General features: G+C 36.9%; 1 protein-coding gene across 1 annotated transcript in view; it reads left to right on the forward strand.

The window, feature by feature from the left end:
* Positions 1-23362, forward strand: part of LOC113232564 (homeobox protein slou) — a 25097-nt gene extending 1735 nt beyond the window's left edge. Inside the window, exons 2-3 of the mRNA XM_026467334.1 lie at positions 22172-22497; positions 22941-23362. Of these exons, the coding sequence (XP_026323119.1) occupies positions 22172-22497; positions 22941-23189 (575 nt within the window). The 3' untranslated portion in view covers positions 23190-23362. The remainder of the gene's footprint in view (positions 1-22171; positions 22498-22940) is intronic.
* Positions 23363-23579: the final 217 nt, after the last annotated feature.

Consider the following 23579-nt stretch of genomic DNA (forward strand, 5'->3'; position numbering starts at 1 on the left):
CAAGAAGCTTATATACTCCACTGGAGTTTACTCTTAGGATTTTATCTAGTTGCTTCATTTTAATAAACAAACAAAACTAAAATTAAAACTTTCTCTTATCAAAATGCGCGGTACATACGCGCGACTAAATAGGTTCTAAGATTTATTATATTCATGTATTTCCAAAAAAAATTGTTTTATTTCCAATTGCACAACATCGTCATGTCAGATTGTGTTCCATAAGTACTATAGGCGTCTATTATACATATATTTTATTTAAAAAAATAATACAAAGAATATAACGTTACTATTATAGTCACGGAGCTCATGAATATATTTAAAAGAATGCTAAAAATTGGTTGAATTATGGTAAACAACGTTTATAGTATGCCACATATACCAGAACGTTTAATTTGAAAAAAGAAGTACTCAAATCACCAAATAGTCTTTTTTTCAACTAGTTAAACTTTCTGGTATAAGTGGCCGGCCAGTGCTTCATATAAACGTTGTTATCATAATTCAACCTTTTTTTAGCACTCCTTTAAATGTGTCCATGAGTATATTAATAACGATCACAACGTCGTCGTTTGATATTGTATTGAAAAATTGTGATATTGTGACATTGGTAATGTGAAATAAATGATTGATATTTTCTGCGGTTTCAATTGAAATGTAGTATAAATTGTAATGCTCTTGAGACCGACCTCGGAACATCGCGGCGCATTTCTCTCTGCCTCTCAGAGCATTGAAATTTATATCTTATTTCAATTGTAATAGCATAAAATATACATTGATAAATTTAATATTCTCTGCCTTACTGTCCACCGGTTGGCGCTAGCTGTTAAGTTCCAAGTCGTATTTAAAATTAACGCCAAATGCATAGGCATGGCCGTCGCGCACAATGTTTATTCGTGCTATATACTTAATAGACAAGAGAAAAACTTTTCTACTCGAGTTGACAGTACCTGCGCAGATTTTTATTATTAAATCATTTGATAAACCCAACGACAAAACAAGTTTATTTTATTAACAACAATAAATCGATATACGTAATTGGAGTATCGAACCAAAACCAATTACTTTTTTTTTATAAAAAGAACATTAAATTATATCCAATTTCATAGAAATCTATTGTTCGCATGATTAGACTACGTGACTTGATAAATAAACCAACTTATGGACAGCGTTATTAAAAGTAAACTTTGTAGTATTTTTAACCTTACGCCTTTACAGTTAAGTCTTACAAATGTCAATTTCGAACTTCATGAACTGTAAAATGTGTATGGTGACTGTGACAGCTGACGCCTTCATTTAGTAATACGTGATTTCTGCGTTAAAAGTACCTTAGTAACAATGTTTATTAGATAGTTAAGGTGTATATAGAGATGTAAGTTCCGCCTTTTTTTGTCAGTAACCTCTAAGTACATGGTTAACAATTGAAAAGTCGTAACAATAATTTATTTTTACAACTACGTGCAAACAATTATTTGTCGAAGTGTTTGTGAAGCTTCCAAAAATATTATTTGGAACTCTAGGCGCTTTTATCATTAAACCTTACCTAATACTGCCGCTTAGCAATGTGAGCATTACTTCGTTACGGTTTTGAAGGGTCAAGGCGCTGCTGAAATCATTAACAATAATCATTTATTCCATAGGTAAAACAAATTTACTGACTGACTTCCGTGAGAAGAACGAGTAAGAAAGTCCAGGGATTGCTCTTTTTAAATAAAGTTAAATGTCATGGAATACACTTTCAAACAAATTTGTGTGAAATTTAGAGCTAAGTCGTCTTTCCATATATCTTTATCTAACACGTAGTCTTCAATTTTGTAATATGACTTTTCAATTAAAATATTTTTAATGTAGTTTTTAAACTTAGGAAATTATAATCCTAATATAAAAGCTCAGGAATCTTACAGTTCCCCGTAAAAGAGTCTCATACCTTGGTCAAATGAAATCGTGGTACCATGCGTTTAGACTTACGGTTAATATTATCGATATCTTCTTTCTTATTGAAATTATGTATATTTTTACGGGCATATAAAATATTTGAGTAAATGTACTGTGATGCCACAGTCATGATATTTTGATATCATGGGACTTGTCTATTTTATGTCTCAGGGTAACAGGCGTAATGGCAGCCAAATCTTTGTGATTTAAAGCTTTGAACGGCACTGCAACTGTTATGGACAGGACGTTGGTAGAAATACTTGCTTTTCTACCGATTTAATAAGTTTTTAAATTTAGCTAACACTGAAAATTAAATACTATATAAATTAAATAATTAACTAAATGCAAACCAATTCATTTCCATATAGTGATGACTTAATATAGTACCGTTAGATTTCCTCTTGCCACCCCAACCCCGCCGGATTTAGAAAGAGAGGAGCACCGCCGGCTTATCTATTAATAGATCATATCTTGTATTAACTTGACGACCTCGGTGGCCCAAAGGCTTATTCTGTGGTTGATGGATGAGGAGGTCCCAGTCTCAATTCCCGGTTGGATCAAATAGGAAATGAAAACTTTTAAAATGGTTCTGGTTTGGGTGTTCTGGGAAGTACCCTAGAGTGATTTCCGTGGCTCTGATACTCATAGTACGGAATTCCCTGGTGAAATTACAGGCACCTGAGGATTTTTCAACTTATGTCTCAGGGCGCAGTGGCAGTGCCCTTTGAACGGCACTGCGACCGTTATGGACAGGCGTGTCACTTACCACCAGGCGCACGACTTGTTCGTCCCGTCACTTGCTATAATATTAAAATAATGTAAATAATTTTGCATAAAAATAATGTAAAATCGACGTTTGGTATAGACGTAGTGCTTCAGTATGCTACCAAGTCTATTAAGCTTCAAAACTTAGTTATTTTCCAACACCATAAAATTGATAATGCATTTGCCAGTGAACAGCAATTATAAAACGGTCCAGTAAGCTCCTGTACAACATTACACTTCTTTTTGTTCGCAAAAGTTAGTCAGGTAAAAATAAAAATTAATCTACGCTCAATTTGACGTTGTCCATTCAGTCCGTCACCCGGTTTCCGGGAACAGTTAAACTGTCAACACCAAACAGCTGATGTGATCTCCTACAACGCTACACCGCAAATTGATTTACAACACGAAAATATCATTTGGGAACACTTTAAAAAACATTGGGGAACTATTTCCCGTCATTAATAATGCGACGTATTACGAATCTCTGTTTAAATTATCAAAATTCTGGCATTGCGCTTTTTTAAAAGTTAAGTGGTTATATTACGTTTGTAGCGAATGTAAATGGCTTCACACGTACACAAGTCGCACCTCTCATGGAAGAATGGCATAAGTGGAGTTACGTTAAAAATATTTATTGCTCCATTAGATACAAAAAAATATAACCCACATGCTCTCCAATTCTTCTAATTCTATCGATTAATATTGTCGATAGAGTTACAAGAATTGGAGAAATTGTGGGTAATATATAACTATGCCATTCTTACGTGAATCTGCACTTGGTCAAGGGCAGGTTCCATGTACACTACGCTCCTGATATAAAAATCTATTTTAATCCACATGATCGTGATGTGATTTCGATTACAGAAATCGAAGATTTCAACGTTCATATATCTCACTACTATTACAATAGTGTTATAACTCAAAATATGTGAAATTCAAGATATACCATTATTGAACGTAAAATTTGATTCTCTACACGTCAATAAAACTGTCTTTACAATATTGTAAGAAACAACTAAAAGATATCTACTTAACTTAAAATGAGACACGCTTTTTGTGATGTAGTTCTGGCCAAAATAATCCTTACTCAAAAATATAAAACTATTTTTTCTCTTTTATTTTTAAATATATTTGGCAAGTAGAAAATTGTTTGTAATAAACTATAACTTATACATACATTTTAATTATCTTTCACGGGAAACGAGTAATTCGTTGTTCGTCGATTATGAGAAAATATACTTTTTGAGTTAATACACTATTGTATTAACAGTGCGATATATATGTGCTAGTACTACGTAATACAGTACCATACATACTACGTAAAACTATACGTGTTTTCGTAGGCTTGTGCTACATCTACTACTTAGTTTTTGCCACTGCGATCATCACCGTGAAAGTTGAAAAGTCCAATATGCCTGTAATTTCACCAGGACCTTTACCTTTCAATACCGGAACGCACTAAGTGCTCACATTACTGGTTTCCGGTAAAAATAGGCAAGGTGGCAGTATTTCCCTGATGAACTTTTTCACAAGGAGCTCTATTGCTACTACAATGCGAAGCACGAAGCTTCATTCGCATCATGCGTCTTTTACTTTGATCGAGTCTTATTTATTTGACAGTAACCCCTTGCACCCCCTGGACAGTGATACGCAAACCCGTTTTAATTCTGTACTGTCTGTTTAAGTTAGTACCGATAAGGTTTTACTTAATGAAAAAATATTACTTGGAAGATTGCACATCATTTTTAACCGACTTCAAAAAAAGGAGGAGGTTCTCGATTCGATGGATTAGACGTATTTGTGAACCGATTTTTATGATACTTTTTTTATTGGAAAGAGGGTGGAGGTATCCATAGTGGTCCCATTTAATTTTGAAGAAAATCATCCACCTCTAAGGGTGGCCATTCACGCATCAAGATTCATTTTTATAAACAGCGCCTAAATTTTATTATAAGGAGCAGTTATTTTAATGGTTGATTTTGCTATTCTCCAATTCAAGGCGTTTTTCTCTCTCAGTAGACTTTGAGTAGTGAGAACCAATTTTTATTATCTCTTGTGTCAAGCCCCGTATAGTGGCGAACTAGTGGATGAATCCGGGTTTGCGCACTTTCCGGTAACCGATTTTAATAAAACTTGGTAATTATGAAGTAGTCAAAAGGTCTTAACAAACGTTAGTCAGAACTCGTTCTCGATGGTCAGAACTTAAGCCACGGCTGAAGATTAAATCAAGGGCAGGATCTTGGTCGGGCACTTGATATAGTATCGTCTAGGATGACAAAAATCATACTATAATACTGCCCTCATTATCAAAACTAACGTAATCGACATTCTAGGGAAACTGAGTTATTACCATATCTGGGATCAGCGGAACGAGATCTACAACCCTCTGTAATCGGTTTTTTAATATCTTATTAAGTTTCAGATTTATTGTTAAGTCAAGTCAAGTTAAGTTAAATGTCTAAGAATTCGTCCAGGGAAGTACTGCCACCTTACCTATTTCTGCCGCCAAGCAGTAATGTCAACATTACTACGATTTGGAAGGGCAAAAGACGCTGGTGAAATTACAGGCACATTTCAACTTATGTCTCAGAGTGACGATCGCAGTGGCAGTTCCCAAGATCTTTGTGATTTAAAGTTCTGAGCAGCAATGCGACTGGTATAGACTGACGTATCGCTTACGACTGTACCTGTTACTTGATATAATAAAAAAATGTAAAACCGTTTTTTAAGCTCCAAAACTTAATTATTTTTCAACACCATAAAACTGATAATGTGATTTCAGTGAACATCCAGTAAGCTATGTAAGACGGAGAACAGGATTAGACCCCCTGGTACCGAAACCACAAACTTGCGCTCATAAATTGTACTGTATTTTGTTTTACACTCCTACTTCTTCCATTGAAGTTAAAACCATTTCAAAAACTCAATCGAAAACAACAAACACCCCTTCATCCTAGCCAAACCAGCATAAAACATGTATGAACACATACGCTTGCATCTATATTACATCGTACAACGGCGCATTCCGACCAAATCTACCTTCGACTTCTTTCACAAACCCGCAAACTCTGAAAATAAGACGAACAAGCCCTCGTCGGATTGGCCGATGGTAGAGAGAGACGACAAATCAGCTTTGTACGTGATAAAGCGAGATAGTTACGACTCTTGCAACCCTGTAGGGTAGAGAAGCCGCCCCGTCCCTTTGGGCAGCAATCCGTGAAATTAGCCTCGTCTAAACGAATCTAACGATTATTTTATTATCCCTTTTGCACTAAGATTTGTTCCTTGCTCACTCAAATAAAAATAAAAGGTGAGTAAGCTGGGGGGTCAAGCGAGGAACATAAATTTGGGGCGCTAAGGGCCCAGATTGGCTTATTTCTCGGCCCTTTAAGTCCGGTTGGAGAAGGTTCAATCGGCGAACATGATTTTGCTGAAGTAATGCTTTTAGAACCCTTTTCTTTCGGTACTTATGTTGCAATATCTTTATGGAAATATAGATAGACAGATATTATAGTAAACGTACCTAGTGCAGAGAATGATACACACTTATCGTAGATAGAATGACAACTTTTGTAGTGCAACGGTTTGCACTATGTGGGCGTTGGGTGAAGTGTCGGTTTTCTATTCCCGGTAAGACCTATTTAGGAGTGAATTTCGTTGCTCTAGTACTCATATTACAGGGAAACCGGGTACGATTCGCAGTAGGAACAAAATATAATATCATTGCCTTGCATGAACAGGGTACCAACTCAAAAACTTAGACTTTTACTTTAAAATGCAATCCGGTTAAAAAAATCGAGAACTTTCTAATGAACAAGGTCTTATAACGATTGGACGTGAAATGGCGCGTGAGGCAGGATAGTTTTGCACGTTTTGGCCCCAAACGTTACACATGAAGCTCTAGTCATCCAGACGTCCTCGTTCGTTGAACATGGTATTAAAACTAAACACAGCATGTGTTCATTCTAACGTGAGTGTATTTTTAAAATATTTATTTCTAAAACGAAGACGATTATTTCAAGATAATACCTTTTTAGGGATATTTCTTTCATTAAATTATATTGTAATGTATAGTATAGAGTATTTTTTTGAGCCACTACTATGTTCCTCAAAGTTTTATCGAATTGAATGTTATCCCTTATTTCTTTATGTTCAAAAGGGTAATATTACAGACCTGTCTGAACAATTTCAGTATTTTGTCAAAATAAGGGAACTGAATAAGAACTAGAAGTATTCGAAAATACTGTTAAATATGTAGACTTTAAATACATTATAGGTGAAGAGAACCAAATAACAATAACGGCTGAAATAATGCTAGAATAAACTTTAAAAATTACTCTCCTGAAAAATCTGTGTTTTAGAGGTAATACCCTGTTCATCAAGACCAACGACATGGGAAACGAATTTGAGTGACTATTTTGTCGAATATTTTGAATAAAACCCTTGAATATTTTAGTGTAATATACACTTTTTGTGAATTGGCACAGGTCACACAGAGAAGATTAACAAGACAGATTGGTTAGCAGTGTTCAATTAAATTAAATTGCTATTTTTTGATAATTCAAATACTAAAAATATATGCGGCGTTCATTGTAAAAGTGAATAAAGCCCTTGTAATTTATGTGTAGTAATTTTAGTTCTCTAAGTAAACTAGTAATGCCATCTATGGGATGTTAGTGCAATTATTGGAGTTGCTTTACTTTGACGAATTTTTAGTCTTGTATTAACCTTAAGTTCCTTACTCTTAAGCCTATTTTGTGATTGAGAAATAAATAAAACATCATTCATTCATTCATTATGAAAGATATGACTAAATGCAAATGCCTTTAAGCAAAAAAATATGTGTTTTAAAATATGGACTTACACCATTTTTATTATGATCGACAGAAATATTACCTACAAAAAAGCAAACAATAGAATGCTGGATCTACCTAAAAATAAGAAAAACTATAAATGTCATAATGAATCCGTGGCCGAACGGTTACCATGCCGGACTGCCACGCAGAGGTCCCAGGTTCGATTCCCGGGCCGGGAGAAATATTTGTATGGCCTACATTTATTTCTCTCTTGAGTTTGGGTGTAATTTGTGGTTGTTTATGTGTATGCCCATGGCACCCGCGTACCATGTTCTTATTATGTTCAATTATTTGTAAAATATAATAGCAAAACAGTTAAACATTATATCAAAACGCATTAATTGTTAATTTGTGACGAGTAAATAAATTTTACTCACACTTAATAAAGCCCTTTTAATAAAATATTATTTCGTTTGAGTTTTTTGTTTTCTTACGGCGTAATATTCAAAATTATTTATTGAAAACTGTACTTTTACATGGCGCTCAAAGTTTTATTTTAAGAATTATAGCTTGCACTAGTTGTGTGACTGACTGAGAGACATGTGACTGAGTGCACACAGGGGAACTTACTTCAGGAACTTAATTGTTAAAGTAAGTAAAATAAAAGCTTTTAATTTATTCCTTGGGTTGTAGTTGTAGTATTTCAAAATATTGATACAGTATAAGGTGTCGAAATAATCGAGTGTAATAGTAGTGGCGCTATGAGAATTTGCAGATTACGAGTTTCCCGAGACCTGTACCGGTCCTTTTTTTTGTAGAAGGTGACATCTCTAAAAAAAATCAAAAACACTTATCGCATGAATGATAACAGACTGTGAATTCCACCATCGAACGGAGAAATTGAATTAACCCTCACAAAATGGCTGTTGTAATCGCAGAAATAAAACCTTTTCGCGCAATTTATATTCTGCGAGAGTAAATCCGAGGTGTTTTCACGTAATTCTGAGGGTACTAATTAAAAAGTCAGCGCGAAGTCCCCCGTTAACACTCATTCCGGAAATGATGCCACCCTTCTACAACTTCCGGCTTGTAGGCGTGTTTATAAATACAGCTTCAGGGTGGATTGTGTTATCTTATTTTGGAATTTATTATTAAATCAATGAGTTTGGGGAAACAGACATTCGATATACGCCTACGGCGACATATTGATGACTACCGATTTATAGATCTTCAGGCATAACAGAATGCCATAATTATATAAGTTGGGTAAAAGAACGACGAAACTTTAATTAAATTTGAAATATTTTGTCGCAGCAGAGCTCCGTGTACACAAGTTCATGCGAGGAAGTTTTTTTTATAATACCAAGTCACGGTACGAACAAGTCGTGCGCCTGGTGGTAAGCGACACGTCTATCCATGACAGTTGCAGTGCCACTCAGAGCTTTAAATCGCAATGATCTTAAGGGCACTGCCACTACGCCCGTCATCCTGAGACATAAGTTGACAAGTCCTATGTGCCTGTAATTTCACCAGCACCCTTACCATTCAAAACCGGAACGCAGTAACGTTCACGTTACTGCTTGGCGACAGAATTAGGTAAGGTGGCAGTATTTCCCTGGACGAACTCTTTCACAAGGAGCTCTACCGCTACTACCACTTTAGCTATTTCTACCGCCACGCAATAATGTGAGCATTCAAGTTATGTTTCAAAAGACGGGCGCGGTGTTAGTGTTCCTCAGATCTATGTATCTTTAAGCTCGAGTGCCACTGCAACTGTTATGGACAGGCGTGTCTCCTACTACCATATCATAAAAAAAGCTGGACAAATAAGAATGGTGTCCATGACGCCAACACAACGTTAATTTCTTAGTGATGCTTGACGGCTCGCTGTTAGTTTCCATGTAGTAACGCGTAACTTCACGACATCTCTATCAAAGCTTACCGAAACCTTCATTCCGAAACGAACGACTTTCAAGTTATCTCTCTTTGTATACCGGCGCCCCACGTTGGGCGCCAGTATGTAAGTCTTTTTCTAAGATATGAAAGATCCGCATCTATTAGGAGCATAAAATATAACAACATAACACCAAACCGTTGCAAGGATATTGAGACACTGGCTATCCACAAGGTCAATTAGCTGTCTGCTAAGAAGATGCTCTGTAATATAAAATTATATGAGATATAAAATATTCCCAAAAAATATTGGTTTCACTTATTCTGTATTGCAAAATCATGCTCTACATAAGTGAAAATGGTTCTCTCAATGCCTCCATTTAAAGTACCTAAACAGAAAACAGTGATGTTGCGAACGCTCGTGCTTACTCAACCGAGGGGTCTCGGCTAAATTGCTCCTCTCCACTCAGTTTTCTTTACCCCCTTTGGGGTGGGTCACGTACAGGAAGCACAGTTACTGTAGATATTGTCTTTTGGACCGATATTTCATTGTATTTAATTATCAGGATTTAACATAAAGAAATTGTGACTAGTCATAATGTTACATGATGTGCGTAGTTTTTATTTCTATTATTTTTGAGTTTATTGAATGTCAGAATGTTTGACCAACCACTATGATTACTCCACTAGTTTGTTATAATTATTAATACAAAGATTAATTATATACAAATTATCACGAACACTAAGAGCGTTTGAGCTGAAATGATGGTCCGAAATGTCACAGGGATCATTTTATCTCAAGGTGTACAAGCGATATTCGCATTTTCTCGGATTCGAATGGTATTTAGTGCACAAGTAACATCCGAAGGGGGTCCGAGTTTTCTAGATTTGTACAGTCTCGATCAATACCGAGACTATACTCCGATTCATACTCGTTCCAATGAATGAATACGAATTGGATTCGTTCATCGGATCGAAAAAACTACCTTCAATCCGGCTGGATTCGAACCAACGTCTTTCAGCAAACCGTGCTATACGGTGTGCCAACTAAGCCACGGAACGAACTAGCGAACCTCATGAATTTTTCTATGCGCTTGTTGCAGATATTTGTGTCTGGTTTTTAACGACTTTTTTGCCGTAAGTTCGACCATAAACAACAGGTAGGTAACTACACACGCCAGCACATTAAGCTACACATTGACGTATCTTGTACCGTTGCACTGGAGGCGATTTTCGAACAAAAATGTGTAGTTTGATGTGCCGTCGTCCGTATATAAAGGTTTTTGTAATTTTAGTGAACATTATTGCACTTCACTTGGGTACTCGTATTTACTATTGGATGTGTACATACTTGGAAAAATATTTGACGTAGAGACACTGACAAATATGGCCGTCTACATATAGAGCCAAATAAAAAGATAACATAATGAATATAACCTTATTGTGGACGGTTCACTGCGTGTTTGCCTTTTTTTATGATACTCAGTGATGGAACGAACAAGTCGTGCGCCTGTTGGTAAGCGACACGCCTGTCCATAACCAGTTGCAGTGCCACTCACTGCTTTAAATGGGCACTGTGACTGCGCCCATCACTCTGTGACATAAGTTGAAAAGTCTCATGTGCCTGTAATTTCACCAGCAACCTTATTCTTCAAAACCGGCACGCAGTAATGCTCACATTACTGCTTAGCGGTAGAAATAGGTAAGGTGGCAAGTACTTCCCTGGACGAACTCGTTCACAAGGAGCTCTACTGCTACTCAAAATGTATTTGCCTATTTGACTTCTTTGATGGGCGTCATTGACTTACAAATAAATGGACGACGGGTCTAATACAAAAACCACGAAAAAAATGTCCCAAGTCAACCTATTTAAATGTAGTGACATGTAAAGGAATATGAAAAAGCTAAAACGTTGAATTTAAATTGTAATGTCATCGCAGTACTGTCTAATTTTGCTTCCTTCGCTGTCAGTCGAACAAACGAAGACTAAAGCGTGAGTGACGCTCTGTATACGATTTTAACGCCCTATAAGTTCGGACACTTTTTAGCGCGGACCCGACGTCCATATAATTGTAAGTCAATGATGGGCGCCGAGAAACCGACCATGTATTTGTCGAATAGGTAAACAAGGCAAATACTTTGTCACACATGCCATCTACACGTGGTGATGTTTGCCAAATATATCAAATATGCAAATACAAATAGGCATGTGAAGTGCCATCATTACACATTTTGAAGGATCTGGTGTATTACGAGTCACCAGATAAATATAAACGGACTTTTCATGCAAACAATGCATCATCATCGATCCATTAATACTGCTGGGTACGGGTTTCCTATCATGCAAGGGATTAGGTCATGGTCAACCACGCTGAATCAATGCGGGCTGGGGACTTCACACGTTTTCTGAGAGTTGTGAACCTTCTTCGGCGTGCCGATTTCATTGCGATATTTTCTTTCACCGAAGAGCTCACGGTAAATTTCAAATTAAATTTTTCACAGAACTTCCGAAAAAACTCAGAGGTGTGATCCCGGATTTGAAACCACGGCCTCTAATTGAGAAGCGGTAGCTCAAACTATTAGGCTGCCACTGCTATGAGAAAGAATTACAAGAAAATAAACAGAAGAAATAAAATTATGGCAATTTTTGTTATTAGCATATTGTACTTTGTTTTCCTTTTTATTTCTTACAAATAGATTTATTTATTCAGCAAGTAGTTACCTTTATTCTTGAGAAGTTTCGTGAAGTGAACCAAAAGTATTATTACATTTTTATATTAATTTTCTTTTGTTTGATGTTAAATTATGTAACATTTTTTATAATATCAAGTGATGGGACGAACAAGTCGTGCGCCTGATGTAAGTAAGCTACATACGCCTGTCCATAACAGTTGCAGTGTCACTCAGAGCTTTAAATCGCAAAGATTTTATGGTCACTGCCACTGCGTCCGTCACCCTGAGACGTAAGTTGATAAGTCTCATGTGCCTGTAATTTCACGAATATAAAAAAATAAAATAAGATAAAAAAAATTAGCCAATTTACTGTTTATTTACTAATTACATTCTATCATTCTTATGTCGTTGATATTCCACCTATTCGCACTTAGCGCTTTGCTTCCTCCTTTCTGATGCGTACGGCAAGGTAATGGAATCCTCTACCGGCTCTATCTGTATTTCCCGAAAAGTACAATTCGGGGCTGTTCAAGGCTAGAGTGAATAGGCATTTTTTAGACAGACGCGTCCTATCGTCGGTCACATCGTCGCTTAACATCAGGTGAGATTGTGGCCAAGCGTGTGTCTATTGTATATATTAAAAAAAACCAAGTGGTATTTACATTTTATAAATGTTTGATACAAATAGTTTTAAGATGTTCCAAGCTTACGTTTCTAACATTGTAATATAGTAATCAATAAAGGTTATAAATAAATAAACCTATTTTAAAGCAATTTAGTTTAGGTATATAAAAATATTTTCCAGTGGACCCGTCAGATTGTTTACATTCCATGGTTGCTCGTGAAAGATTACCTAAATATTATGTCGATAACCGTTCAAAAATATTGTTACCATTCCGCATTTTTTAAAGGGATTTTTTTGGTAAATTGCCGTTGCGATTCAAGTCGCTAGCAAGATTTTTAATTCAAAATTCAAAGAAAATTAAGAAAAAAGAATGTGTAATATAGCATAAATAAATGCAATAACGCTGGTTTGAGTTGCCTTCGAATTTGTCATTAAAAAGTTTAGTTCTAAGCAATGGAACTATTTTTCGGATCTAAATCTCGTGTATTTGTTTCTTAACAGACTTCAAAAAAGGACGAGTTTCGCATTTCGACTGTATTTTTTTGGTATGTATGTTACGCGATAACTTTGCATTTGTGAACCGATTTGATGATTCTTTCTTTGTTGGAAAGAGGGTACCTCAGTAGTGTTTCTATTTAAATTTAAACATCACATTTCACCTCTAAGGGTGTCAAACTACGGGATGAATGAGTTTTGAGGATGGTTTTTAGTACTTAAATTCGGTTCACAAATGCCGTAGTTATCGCGTAACATACACACAAAATAAATATATAGAGTCGAATTGTCAACCTCCTTTTTTGAAGTCGATTTACACACCAACGTTTCGGGCTTTTAACAGTTTTAATATTATTCATTTTCAATGTGTAGTAATTACGAAACCTAAGAACACGATATTAAACTGGGTATGTTAGGTAGGTACATACACAATTTCGCGCAAGAGAGCGAATGTTAAAATAATTACTCCGCTCGTCCTCGACAACCCTAATTTTCTTCATTTAACAAATTGATGGCTCCTATTTGCACACAGCTCTCAGCCAAAACCAACCTTAAAAGTAACATCGTTAAGTCTTAAATCCTTAATCGCACCACTGGCCTCGTTGAAGTCATTTCTCATTGTTGAAAACGCCCAGAAGATAAGGTTCAGTTTGGGTTAATTTTAGCTGAAGGATTTTTAGCTTTAGTAAACAGGACTTAAAGACTGTAATTGCTCGAAAATAGCTTCATATGGGGGTGGCGTAGGGTTGTGACGTAAACTTGACATCGGTTTTTGGGTTTATATTTTTGGGATAGATTAGGTTTCTCGTGTTATGTTAGTCAAGTTATGGTTACTTTCTCACAGGTTATCACCACCACTAGTCTTATAATTCAAAATCGATTACTCGACATACGCTCCTCAATGAAGGAATATGTCACTTCAAGTGGTAACCAAGCAAATACCGGCAATAATCTTTCAATACAAGAAGATTCCTTCATTGAAGAAGTTGTGGGGGTCATGGTAATACACAGGGAGACGTTGTTGCTTTTCTCCGACATTCCGTTGTCGACATCTGCACAATGATAACACGTAATGGTATTGTATAGTTTCGCAATCGACGCAGTTGGCTTAGAAGTCATTTTCTGGTATTAAGTGATATTTCGCAAAATTGTATTTTTACGCACTCGTTACAACCCTATTGTTTGAATACGTGGGTGGGGGGAGGATCGAACCCCCCGTTTGCGGTCCAAGTTTGTAATTAATAAAGCCCTCTCGATTACAAGCTCCTTTCCGCAGGGATTTGGGGAGGTTTCAAATATGCTGAGTGCGGTTACAAACCTCCAAACGTCTTGTACAGAAACTTAGTTCTTCAAGTGCTGTTAAATATACTTGAGACTGGCTAAGTGGGTTTTGTTCCCTAGTATTTGGTTAGTTTCTTGAATAGGTTTGACTTTATTTGCGTAATATATTGATGAAAATTTAACAGGACCAATTCTTGTGCACTTTTTTCTTGACAAAAAAGTTTTCTTGACATCGTTGACATCAAATTTTTATTGAATTGATATTCGATTATTTTTTGTGTAATTGCTCCACTAGTTTGTTATAATTATTAATACAAAGATCAAACACTTACAAATATATATATATATTAAATAAAAATTTAATTACTATTTATAGCGACATCTCTAACCAGGGCTGGTAGCTGTAAAAATATCTAATTGGGTGACGAAATACTTTCATAGATTTCGCATAGACGGTGCTACGGCTAAAAAGTCGTTGAAAACTAAATACAAAGATCCGACAACAAGCACATAGAAAAATTCGTGAGGTCCGCTGGTCCGACATCGGTTCGAATCCGGCCGGATCGAAGGAATTTTTTCTAAGTGTTCGATCTTTGTGTTAATAATTATCACTGACATCCTCAATATAAAAAAGAAAAATATGACTCAAATTTCTAACCCAAATAAACTTGTTCTCGACACCCTTGGTGTAATTTTTTTCCTCATAAGATCACACGCAAAAAATGTTTTATCACTTGAAAGTCATAAAAATAATATGAAATGCATGAAACAAATTATGTATATGTAAAATTTTATAACCATCCTGTTTAGCATCCTATTCGCCTTCGCCGGAATCTACTACTATCCCTTCTATACAATATAATGTTCAACCCCTCTTTCCCACACTACCTTAAGATTGGATTTAGTTTTCGACACTGCTCGAATACTCACTAATTACGGTCTGTACAAAATCGTAGTCTCAGGATGCCATGGACTCTACTTCGTTTTTCGACTCTTCTTTCACTGTACACGCTGTTCGTCTCTGGAACTTTCTCCAAGTTACGATTAGATAAGCGCAGTCGTTAAACATATTTATAGTATTTTAGTAGCAGTAGAGCCCCTTGTGATAGAGATCGTTTAGGGTAGTACTGCCACCTTACCAATTTCTGCCGCCAAGCAGTAATGTCATTTCACATTACTGTGTTCCGGTTTTGATGGATAAAGGTGCTGGTGAAATTACAGGCACATGGGACTTGTCTCAGGGTGACGGGCGCAGTGACAGTGCCCCTTAGATCGTTGCCATTTTAAAGTTCTGAGTGGCACTGCAACTGTTATGGACAGGCGTGTAGTTTATCATCAGGCGCACGACTTGTTCGTCCTGATATTATAAAATAAGAGTATATTTGTAAGTATAATGTGTTGTTTAATAATTTATAGATGTCTGTGAAATTATTTATATCTAGAATCCTCGCTTTTATTCATGTTTAATCTCTCCCCATCCTAAGGTTGCCTGGAAGAAATCGCTGTAAGCGATAAGATCACCAATTCTTACCCTGCTGATGTGTTTATTTGTTGTCCTGTGATCTTTATATGTATGTGGTGCTAACGATAAAGAATTTTCTATCTATCTATCTTTCTATCTAAGCATAAAAAGTTGTCGACTAATTTCGTCCGTAGAATCTTTAAAACTTTATCCTGAAAAGTTTTCATTTTGGAGATATGACATTATTACACAAGAATGCGGTGTCTGAATAGGTATACTCGTACCTACTACTTGGAAATTTTTAAGCTGGATTTACATTTGTCTGACGTGTCGTGTCGTGAAGCGTCAGAACGGCATCGGTTTCATACCCACAACACAAGTCGTCACCTCAGAGTTATACACTAACTAAATCTAACCATATTAAATGTATGAAACGTGTCGTGATGTGTCAGGACGGTATTGTTCTGACACGTCGCGACACGACACGTCAGACAAATGTGAATCCGGCTTTATTCGTAAACGTTCCAGTTGTATAAAATGTCAAAACAGACTCACAGTCTGTTTTGACTGAAATAAATTAATTTACTACTATTTATATTCCGATCAAGAACGCCAACGACTAAACAGCAGCAAGGTATTATATTTTGGAAGAATCTCTTCTGCGGACCGCTGTTGAGGTAAAGAAATTTCACCATGAACAAACAACAAACGAAAGCATTACATTATTCAAAAATAAAATGTGACTGTAAGATCTTTGCGATTTAAAGTTCTGAGATTCGGCATCACGCCGAATGTCAACCCCAAAAGGCTCATTCAGGTGCGCGCGGGTCTTGTCGTCTTCGCTTACACAGTGTCGAATCGGCTTAAACCGTTACATCCACACGTCGAAGTTGCAAACAGACGTTAAACGCTAGACCAAGCATTGCGAATGGTACGGAAGGACTGAGCCAATGGGCTCATTATGACCGAGGACCCACCGATCGTCGATCCCACAGGCACTAAATCCGGCTCGAAGGACCATAATAATAATAATAATTCTCATTTCGCTAAGGTTAAGCTACAAGTGAAAGCAAAAGAGGCCAAAGAGACGGCCGTGATAATTTATGTCTGTGTATAATGTTCAAGTTAGATGATATCAAAAACATGAGCTGATGGCGTCTCCGTATTAAGTTTTCCCCACTCAAAACGCCAAAGTTTAAAATAGAATAGTCCCACTCATAAATTTAGCTCGCCCTGTACAAACAAAGCAAGGGAACACGCCGTATATCAGTCACCAGCGCGTTGGAGAATTGCTAATTGACTACATTTAGCCTGCCAATGCTGTCAATGCAAAAAGTCGGTTTATAATGCGCCTCGGGTATTTAATATTTGTTTATCTTACTTTAGACGCATTGTTTCATATAACAATTAAGTACCATTTGATTAAAATTATACTTCATGCAACATGGTGTTTATTTGTGCACTGTTTACTTTAGTATCTGTTTAAATTCACAAAGACTTAACTTGGTATTTGTACCCTCCAAATTTTCCACATTTTTAGCTACTGGTACGGATTGATCACCTATTTTAATTGGCGAAAGCTTATGTTATCCGTGGGGTAAGGCTCTGTATGCTGAGATATAGGCAGGTAAGTCTCTGTATGCTAGTTCGGCTGTAGAGGCTTACATTTATTGCATATCTTTAACCTTCTATTTTATTTGATTATTTAGCATACAGTTCTGTACATTATGGTAAAAGCAAATAATTTTTTTTAATTTATTATTAACTCAATAAAACAGAATATAAAAAATCTACTAAAATCAACATTCAAGATTTCAAATGGCAACACTATAGAGTGGCGGTTAGTATACTCTGTGTAAAATTGAAAAACGATATTAACAAAACCACATAATCTCTTTCTGAACCTACATTAAATACCCTTTGTTTCTTGCGTGACCACTATAAAAAATGTAAAAACTTTGATAAAGATTTTTTATTTTATTATTTGGGTTAATAAAGAACTTAATTGAAATTTATTATGTTTCAATGCCTAAATCAAACCTAAAAGATGCCGCCAAGCAATTACTCCTTGGCTGCCCAAGCAAAGGGGGAAGGCCATGTTTCATTACATATAGCCCTACTTCTAATGTTTCATAATTATGTATAATATTATTATGTTATTTCAGTATATAATATTATTTCAGTGGCACTAGAGCTCCTTGTGAAATACCTATATCTGCCGCCAAACAGTAATGAGACTATTACTGTTTTGAAGGATAAGGGTGCTGGTGAAATTACAGGCACATGGGACTTGTCAACTTATGTCTCAGGGTGACGGGCGCAGTGGCAGTGCCCCTCAGATCTTTGCGATTTAAAGCTCTGAGTGACACTGCAACTGTTATGGAAGGCGTGTAGCTTACCACTAGGAGCACGACTTGTTCGTCCCGTCACTTGATTTTATAAAAAAAAAGCTATATAAATTAAGTAAAAAAATATTTTTCCTTTTTTAGATGAAATAGATTTTTTACAGATGGTGCTACGGCTACTACAAAGATTGTAACAAACACACAGAAAATTTCGTAAGGTCCGATAGTTCGTTCTGGGGGCTTAGTTGGGCAAACGTATGGCACGGTTTGCTGGAGCACGTTGGTTCGAAACCATCTAGTTCGAAGGAATTCCTTCTTAGTGTTCGATCTTTGTATTAATAATTATAACAAACTATCATAGTGATCAAACATTGTTACATTCAATAAACTTAAAGAAAATAACATTATTAAATTACAATAACTCATTCTTTTTTTGCAAAAAGAGCTATAAGTATCAATTACCAAACTTAACATAGGTACTCCCCCTAAGCCCCAAACACAATACCTTCAAAGTACAGCGGGTACATAAACGACATTGGAATAGATCCACGAGCTTTGAAAAGCTTTGTGCCCCCTCCGATGACGTGAGGACATCGTACATGGCTTCGGTATTGTGTATACATGTAGGTGTACCTGTATGTTTACAAATGTATTGAATAGTGGGAATGTGTTGTGGATTTGGATGCAGTACTGGTTACTATTTTATGATGACCTGGTATATTAAGTTATGATTATAACAATATCAATATTACCAGACCATTTTTTTTAACGCACACACTCATAGCCCTGCTCTAGGAAGACATCGTGGGATGCCATGGACACATACATAGACAACCACAAATTACATACAAACTCACGAGAGAAATAAATCTAGGCCATACATATATTTCTCCCGGCCCGGGAATTGAACCCGGGACCTCTGCGTGGCAGCCCAGCATGGTAACCGTTCGACCACGGAGACAGTTAATTATTATACTTCCCATAGGCGAGCACGGATCTCCCCTAAGAAAAGTGCTTAGAGCCTATGCACACAGCGCATTTTTACGCGCAAAAGTAAACTCTTGAATACGCCTAAAAATTCAGTGGCGACGTAAACGCGTGTCATCTGCGCGTATAAAATACGTATGCCGTCTGCATACGCGCTATACGGCGATACAGATGACTGCGAGTGTCGTTGCGGGACAATGGCGTAGGCTATCGACATCAGTGATGTCGATGGCGTGGGCACACGATTCTCCTCCGCTCCTTTCTTTAACATTACAACGCAACGTTTTTGTTGTTGGTTCGGTTCAACGCGGTAGGTGCGTTTTTTATGACAAGTGCTGTGACGAACAAGTCGTGCTCCTAGTGGTAAGCTACACGCCTGTCCAAAACAGTGGCAGTGCCACTTAGAGCTTTAAATTAATAAGATCTGAAGGGCACTGCTACTGCGCCCGTCACCCTGAGACCTAAACAGAAAAAACTTTCTGTCTGTAATTTCACCAACACCCTTAAAACCAAAACGCAGTAATGGGTAAGTGTACCCTTCAAAACCAAATGCTCACATTATTGTTTGGCGGCAGAAATAGGTAAGATAGCAGTACTTCCCTGGACGAATACTTTCAAAATGATCTTTATTCCCACTAAAATTTTGCTGATAAAAGTTTAAATCGATACACACGAAAAAATCGCGCTACTTCCTTGTAACGCGCGTCGTCTGCGTGTATAAAATGCGACGTGTGCATAGGCTCTTAGGTCGTAGGCTGCTCAGGGTGGAAAACCTTCTTCGACGTGTAGGCACAGATCACTTAATTGTTACTACTACGCAACAGATACATACTCTCATACAAAATGGAAAATACTCACGCCATAATAAATATAATTAATGACACCAGGCGCTCACTACCTAAGCACGCGCTCAGAGAGGTGAAAATAACGTAGCCCGCCGTGTGCAGTCGTGCAAAGGCGAATGCTCATAAATGGGACCAATACTGAGATTTGTACGAGAGGTTACGCCGACGACGTCGGCACACTCAGCGGTAGGCATTTATCGCTTAACTTTGAGCGAGTGACGGAGACCTGCAGCTTAATTATGATTGCCTCTCCCGATCGGAATGTGCGTCTCTTCCGAGTCGAGGCGCATAATTGCGATGCGATGAGAACTTTTGACATTTCAAATCGGAACAATAGTTGATTGAACTCACAAATTAAAAAGATATAGTAGGAATCAGGTTCATCTTCTCGCTCGGAAACCCATCTGATTTCGAGACTCAGATGGGCTACTCGATCGGATCGATTCCGCTTTGAATTAAAATCAGCATGCTGGTGCATGACCTGTACTCTCGTTCTCCGTGCGACATTCGTCCTAAATAAGTCCTCTCAAATAACTAACACTCAAGTAAATTACAAGACGCATGATGCGAATGAAGTTTTATACTTAACATTGTCTTTTGTTTCGGACGGACATTGGAGGAAGTATAATATTGGATCTTCACGGTTAGGGAAATTGTTGTTATTAAACGTTCATAAATGTACATAACTTACAAAATTCATGTCATAGGTATACGCCATCTTATGGATTCTAACGTTTGACCTCTCGATCGAATAATAGCCGTTCTTCTACCACTACTGGCTACCATCGCTTTTTTACCAAGCTATGAAATCAATGACAAATACTTTGTTGTGCTAAAGAGGATGTTCATCTCATTTTCAGAGAGTTTTGAACCCGTACTCAAAATATATGAAGTCGTATATTCTTTGAGAAGAACCTTGTTTAAATTTAATTTGTGCTCAGAAGCGGTTATGCGTGAGATGTTAACGACCGCCTTTAAAATCTTTTAGTAACCTAACTGTTACTACCATCTTTATTCAACGTATCAACCATTAAACGTCACTTAAAAACAGCTTCACACTCTAATGATATAAACACCTTGCCAATTTACAATATATTTATGCATCCGGCACCACATTTCGTTAATGTGACTAAATAAGCAACATTCGTAAATTATATTTTTAATATTTCCGGACAATGTTGCCCTTTTAATAAATTAATAATAATAAATTAATAACTGTTTTGAAACTATTTTGCACTGGCAACACCGCGCCGATGGAGAAGGAAACGGAAATGTCCATTATATCATGTGGAAAACACGAAATTTTTATAAAAATGGCGGGATTATGAGGAAACTATAAAATATGTTGATTTATATAATTGTTGGTTCGCGTTCATGATACGCGCCATAAATTATTACGATATTTAATTTTAAATTAGTAGAAGTGGTCTGCAAAATTATGATAATGGTTAATATACGCATGGACAGAGGATATTCAGAAATAGATACACGTAACTGCCATCGCATTTAGAGAATCGTAAAACATTTTTCAAAACCATTTCCCATCACTTTCTGTATCATTATATAAATAACAATGTCATCCAGGAGAGATTCAATAACAGTGCTTCTGTTTTCTCAATGTTCCTCGGCAATCATCGGATTTCCGAATGCACACGAATATTAATTTCCACGCACATTAATTATTAGATTTAAAATCTATAATAATTTGAATTTTGAACAATGTACTTTATAGTTGGTTTGTTTTGATTTCCGTGTGAACTATATAGAGCTGTAAAACTATTTCCCTATTTTTAACAACTTTTTCTCCGTGTCAATAAGCAAGTTAACAAAAATATAAAGTAAATAAAGTATGCTTCTTTTATATTACTAAAAATGAATATTTTTCAGGTTATTAATCATTTCAATTCAGTTCGTATCTGAACGCGTTTCTTCATCAGACATAGCTATAAATAAAAATGTAATAGCAACTCTATATACTTCCAAGTCATTCAGACATTGAGAAAATAGAAGCACTGTACTCGCCTACCTTTTACAAAATCAGTAATTGTACACTAACTAATATTTTTCTTTTACAGTAAAGGACCACCTCCAACACTCCGACCTGGAAACTGACGAAGTGGAGACCGACGATCAAACGTCGAATCTCGACGATGACATTTTGACCCAGTCTGATTTGGACGAAAACGGTGACCCGAAGAGCCCAACAAGTTCAAGTTCTAAAAAAGGAAAAAGTTCGTCCAGTAGCAGAGACTCTAAAGGAGGGACGAAACCCAGAAGGGCAAGGACGGCGTTCACATATGAGCAGTTGGTTTCTTTGGAGAACAAGTTCAAGACGACGAGGTACCTTTCTGTGTGTGAAAGGCTTAACCTCGCGCTGAGCTTGAGTTTAACTGAAACACAGGTTAGTTTTTATTTAATTAATGATAAGACAACATCTTCAGATCACAACACGTATGTACACACGCCAGCACATCAAGCTACGCATTGACGTATCGTGTTCCGTTGCACTGAAGACGATTTTCGAACAAAAATGTGTAGTCTGATGTGCCGTTGTCCGTACATACTCATAATGAAACTATCAAAATAATACAGAATTAGCAAGAATATGCGAGTAAATAAGATCATTGCAAGAAACATGGTTTACAAGTTGTAACAAGTCCTACTAATTAAAAAATTAAACACTTAAAAATAATAGTGGCGTACATCGTACCATCAGGCATACGACTTGTTCGTCCCGTCACTTGATATTATAAAAAAAAGTGTTATTATAACGATCCCCAGATGTACTATGCGTGCTATTACGTCATCAATATATTAAATATAATGGTGCCTTTTTCCCTACAGGTAAAAATCTGGTTCCAGAACCGTCGTACTAAGTGGAAAAAACAGAATCCTGGAATGGACGTCAACAGCCCCACGGTACCACCACCGTCAGCGGGCGGGTTCCCCTCCGGACCTTATCCTGGGGGCCTCCTGTACTCTCATGGGGTACCGTATCCGTTCACAGGTCCTGGGCCTTATGCACCGTACTTTCATCACTTGGCCGCGAACCATCATCACACGCATGGGAGCTTAGGTCATTCTCATACGTGATTGTGGCAACGCCCTGGGCAGGATCCTAGGGATAAGGAGAATGATAGTGTTGGAACTACCTGACTTTTGTGAAGTGACTGTGTATTTTAATAATCTGTTCGTTGCAATTTGAAGAGAAACTTATCATTGACATTACAAAGTCTAGTATTGCTGGAACAAATATGTAATAATGAAGTGGGCGTATAATTTTTATTAGAAGAGAACTTTCCAGAATTGTGTTTTGTAGGTACCTGTACACAGACACGTGTACGAATAAATTGATAATCTCACCACATTTGAAATCGATTTAAAGAAGTTTGTAAAGATTCTATATTACCTCAGCTCGAATTAAAATTTTTCCCGTACTAATACGGATCATTTTACTTAGGTCGAGCGCCATGGACATTGGAT

The sequence above is a fragment of the Hyposmocoma kahamanoa genome, unplaced genomic scaffold (genome assembly GCF_003589595.1).
Source record: "Hyposmocoma kahamanoa isolate Upper Pololo Valley unplaced genomic scaffold, ASM358959v1 76, whole genome shotgun sequence".
NCBI classification, from domain to species: Eukaryota; Metazoa; Arthropoda; class Insecta; order Lepidoptera; family Cosmopterigidae; genus Hyposmocoma; species Hyposmocoma kahamanoa.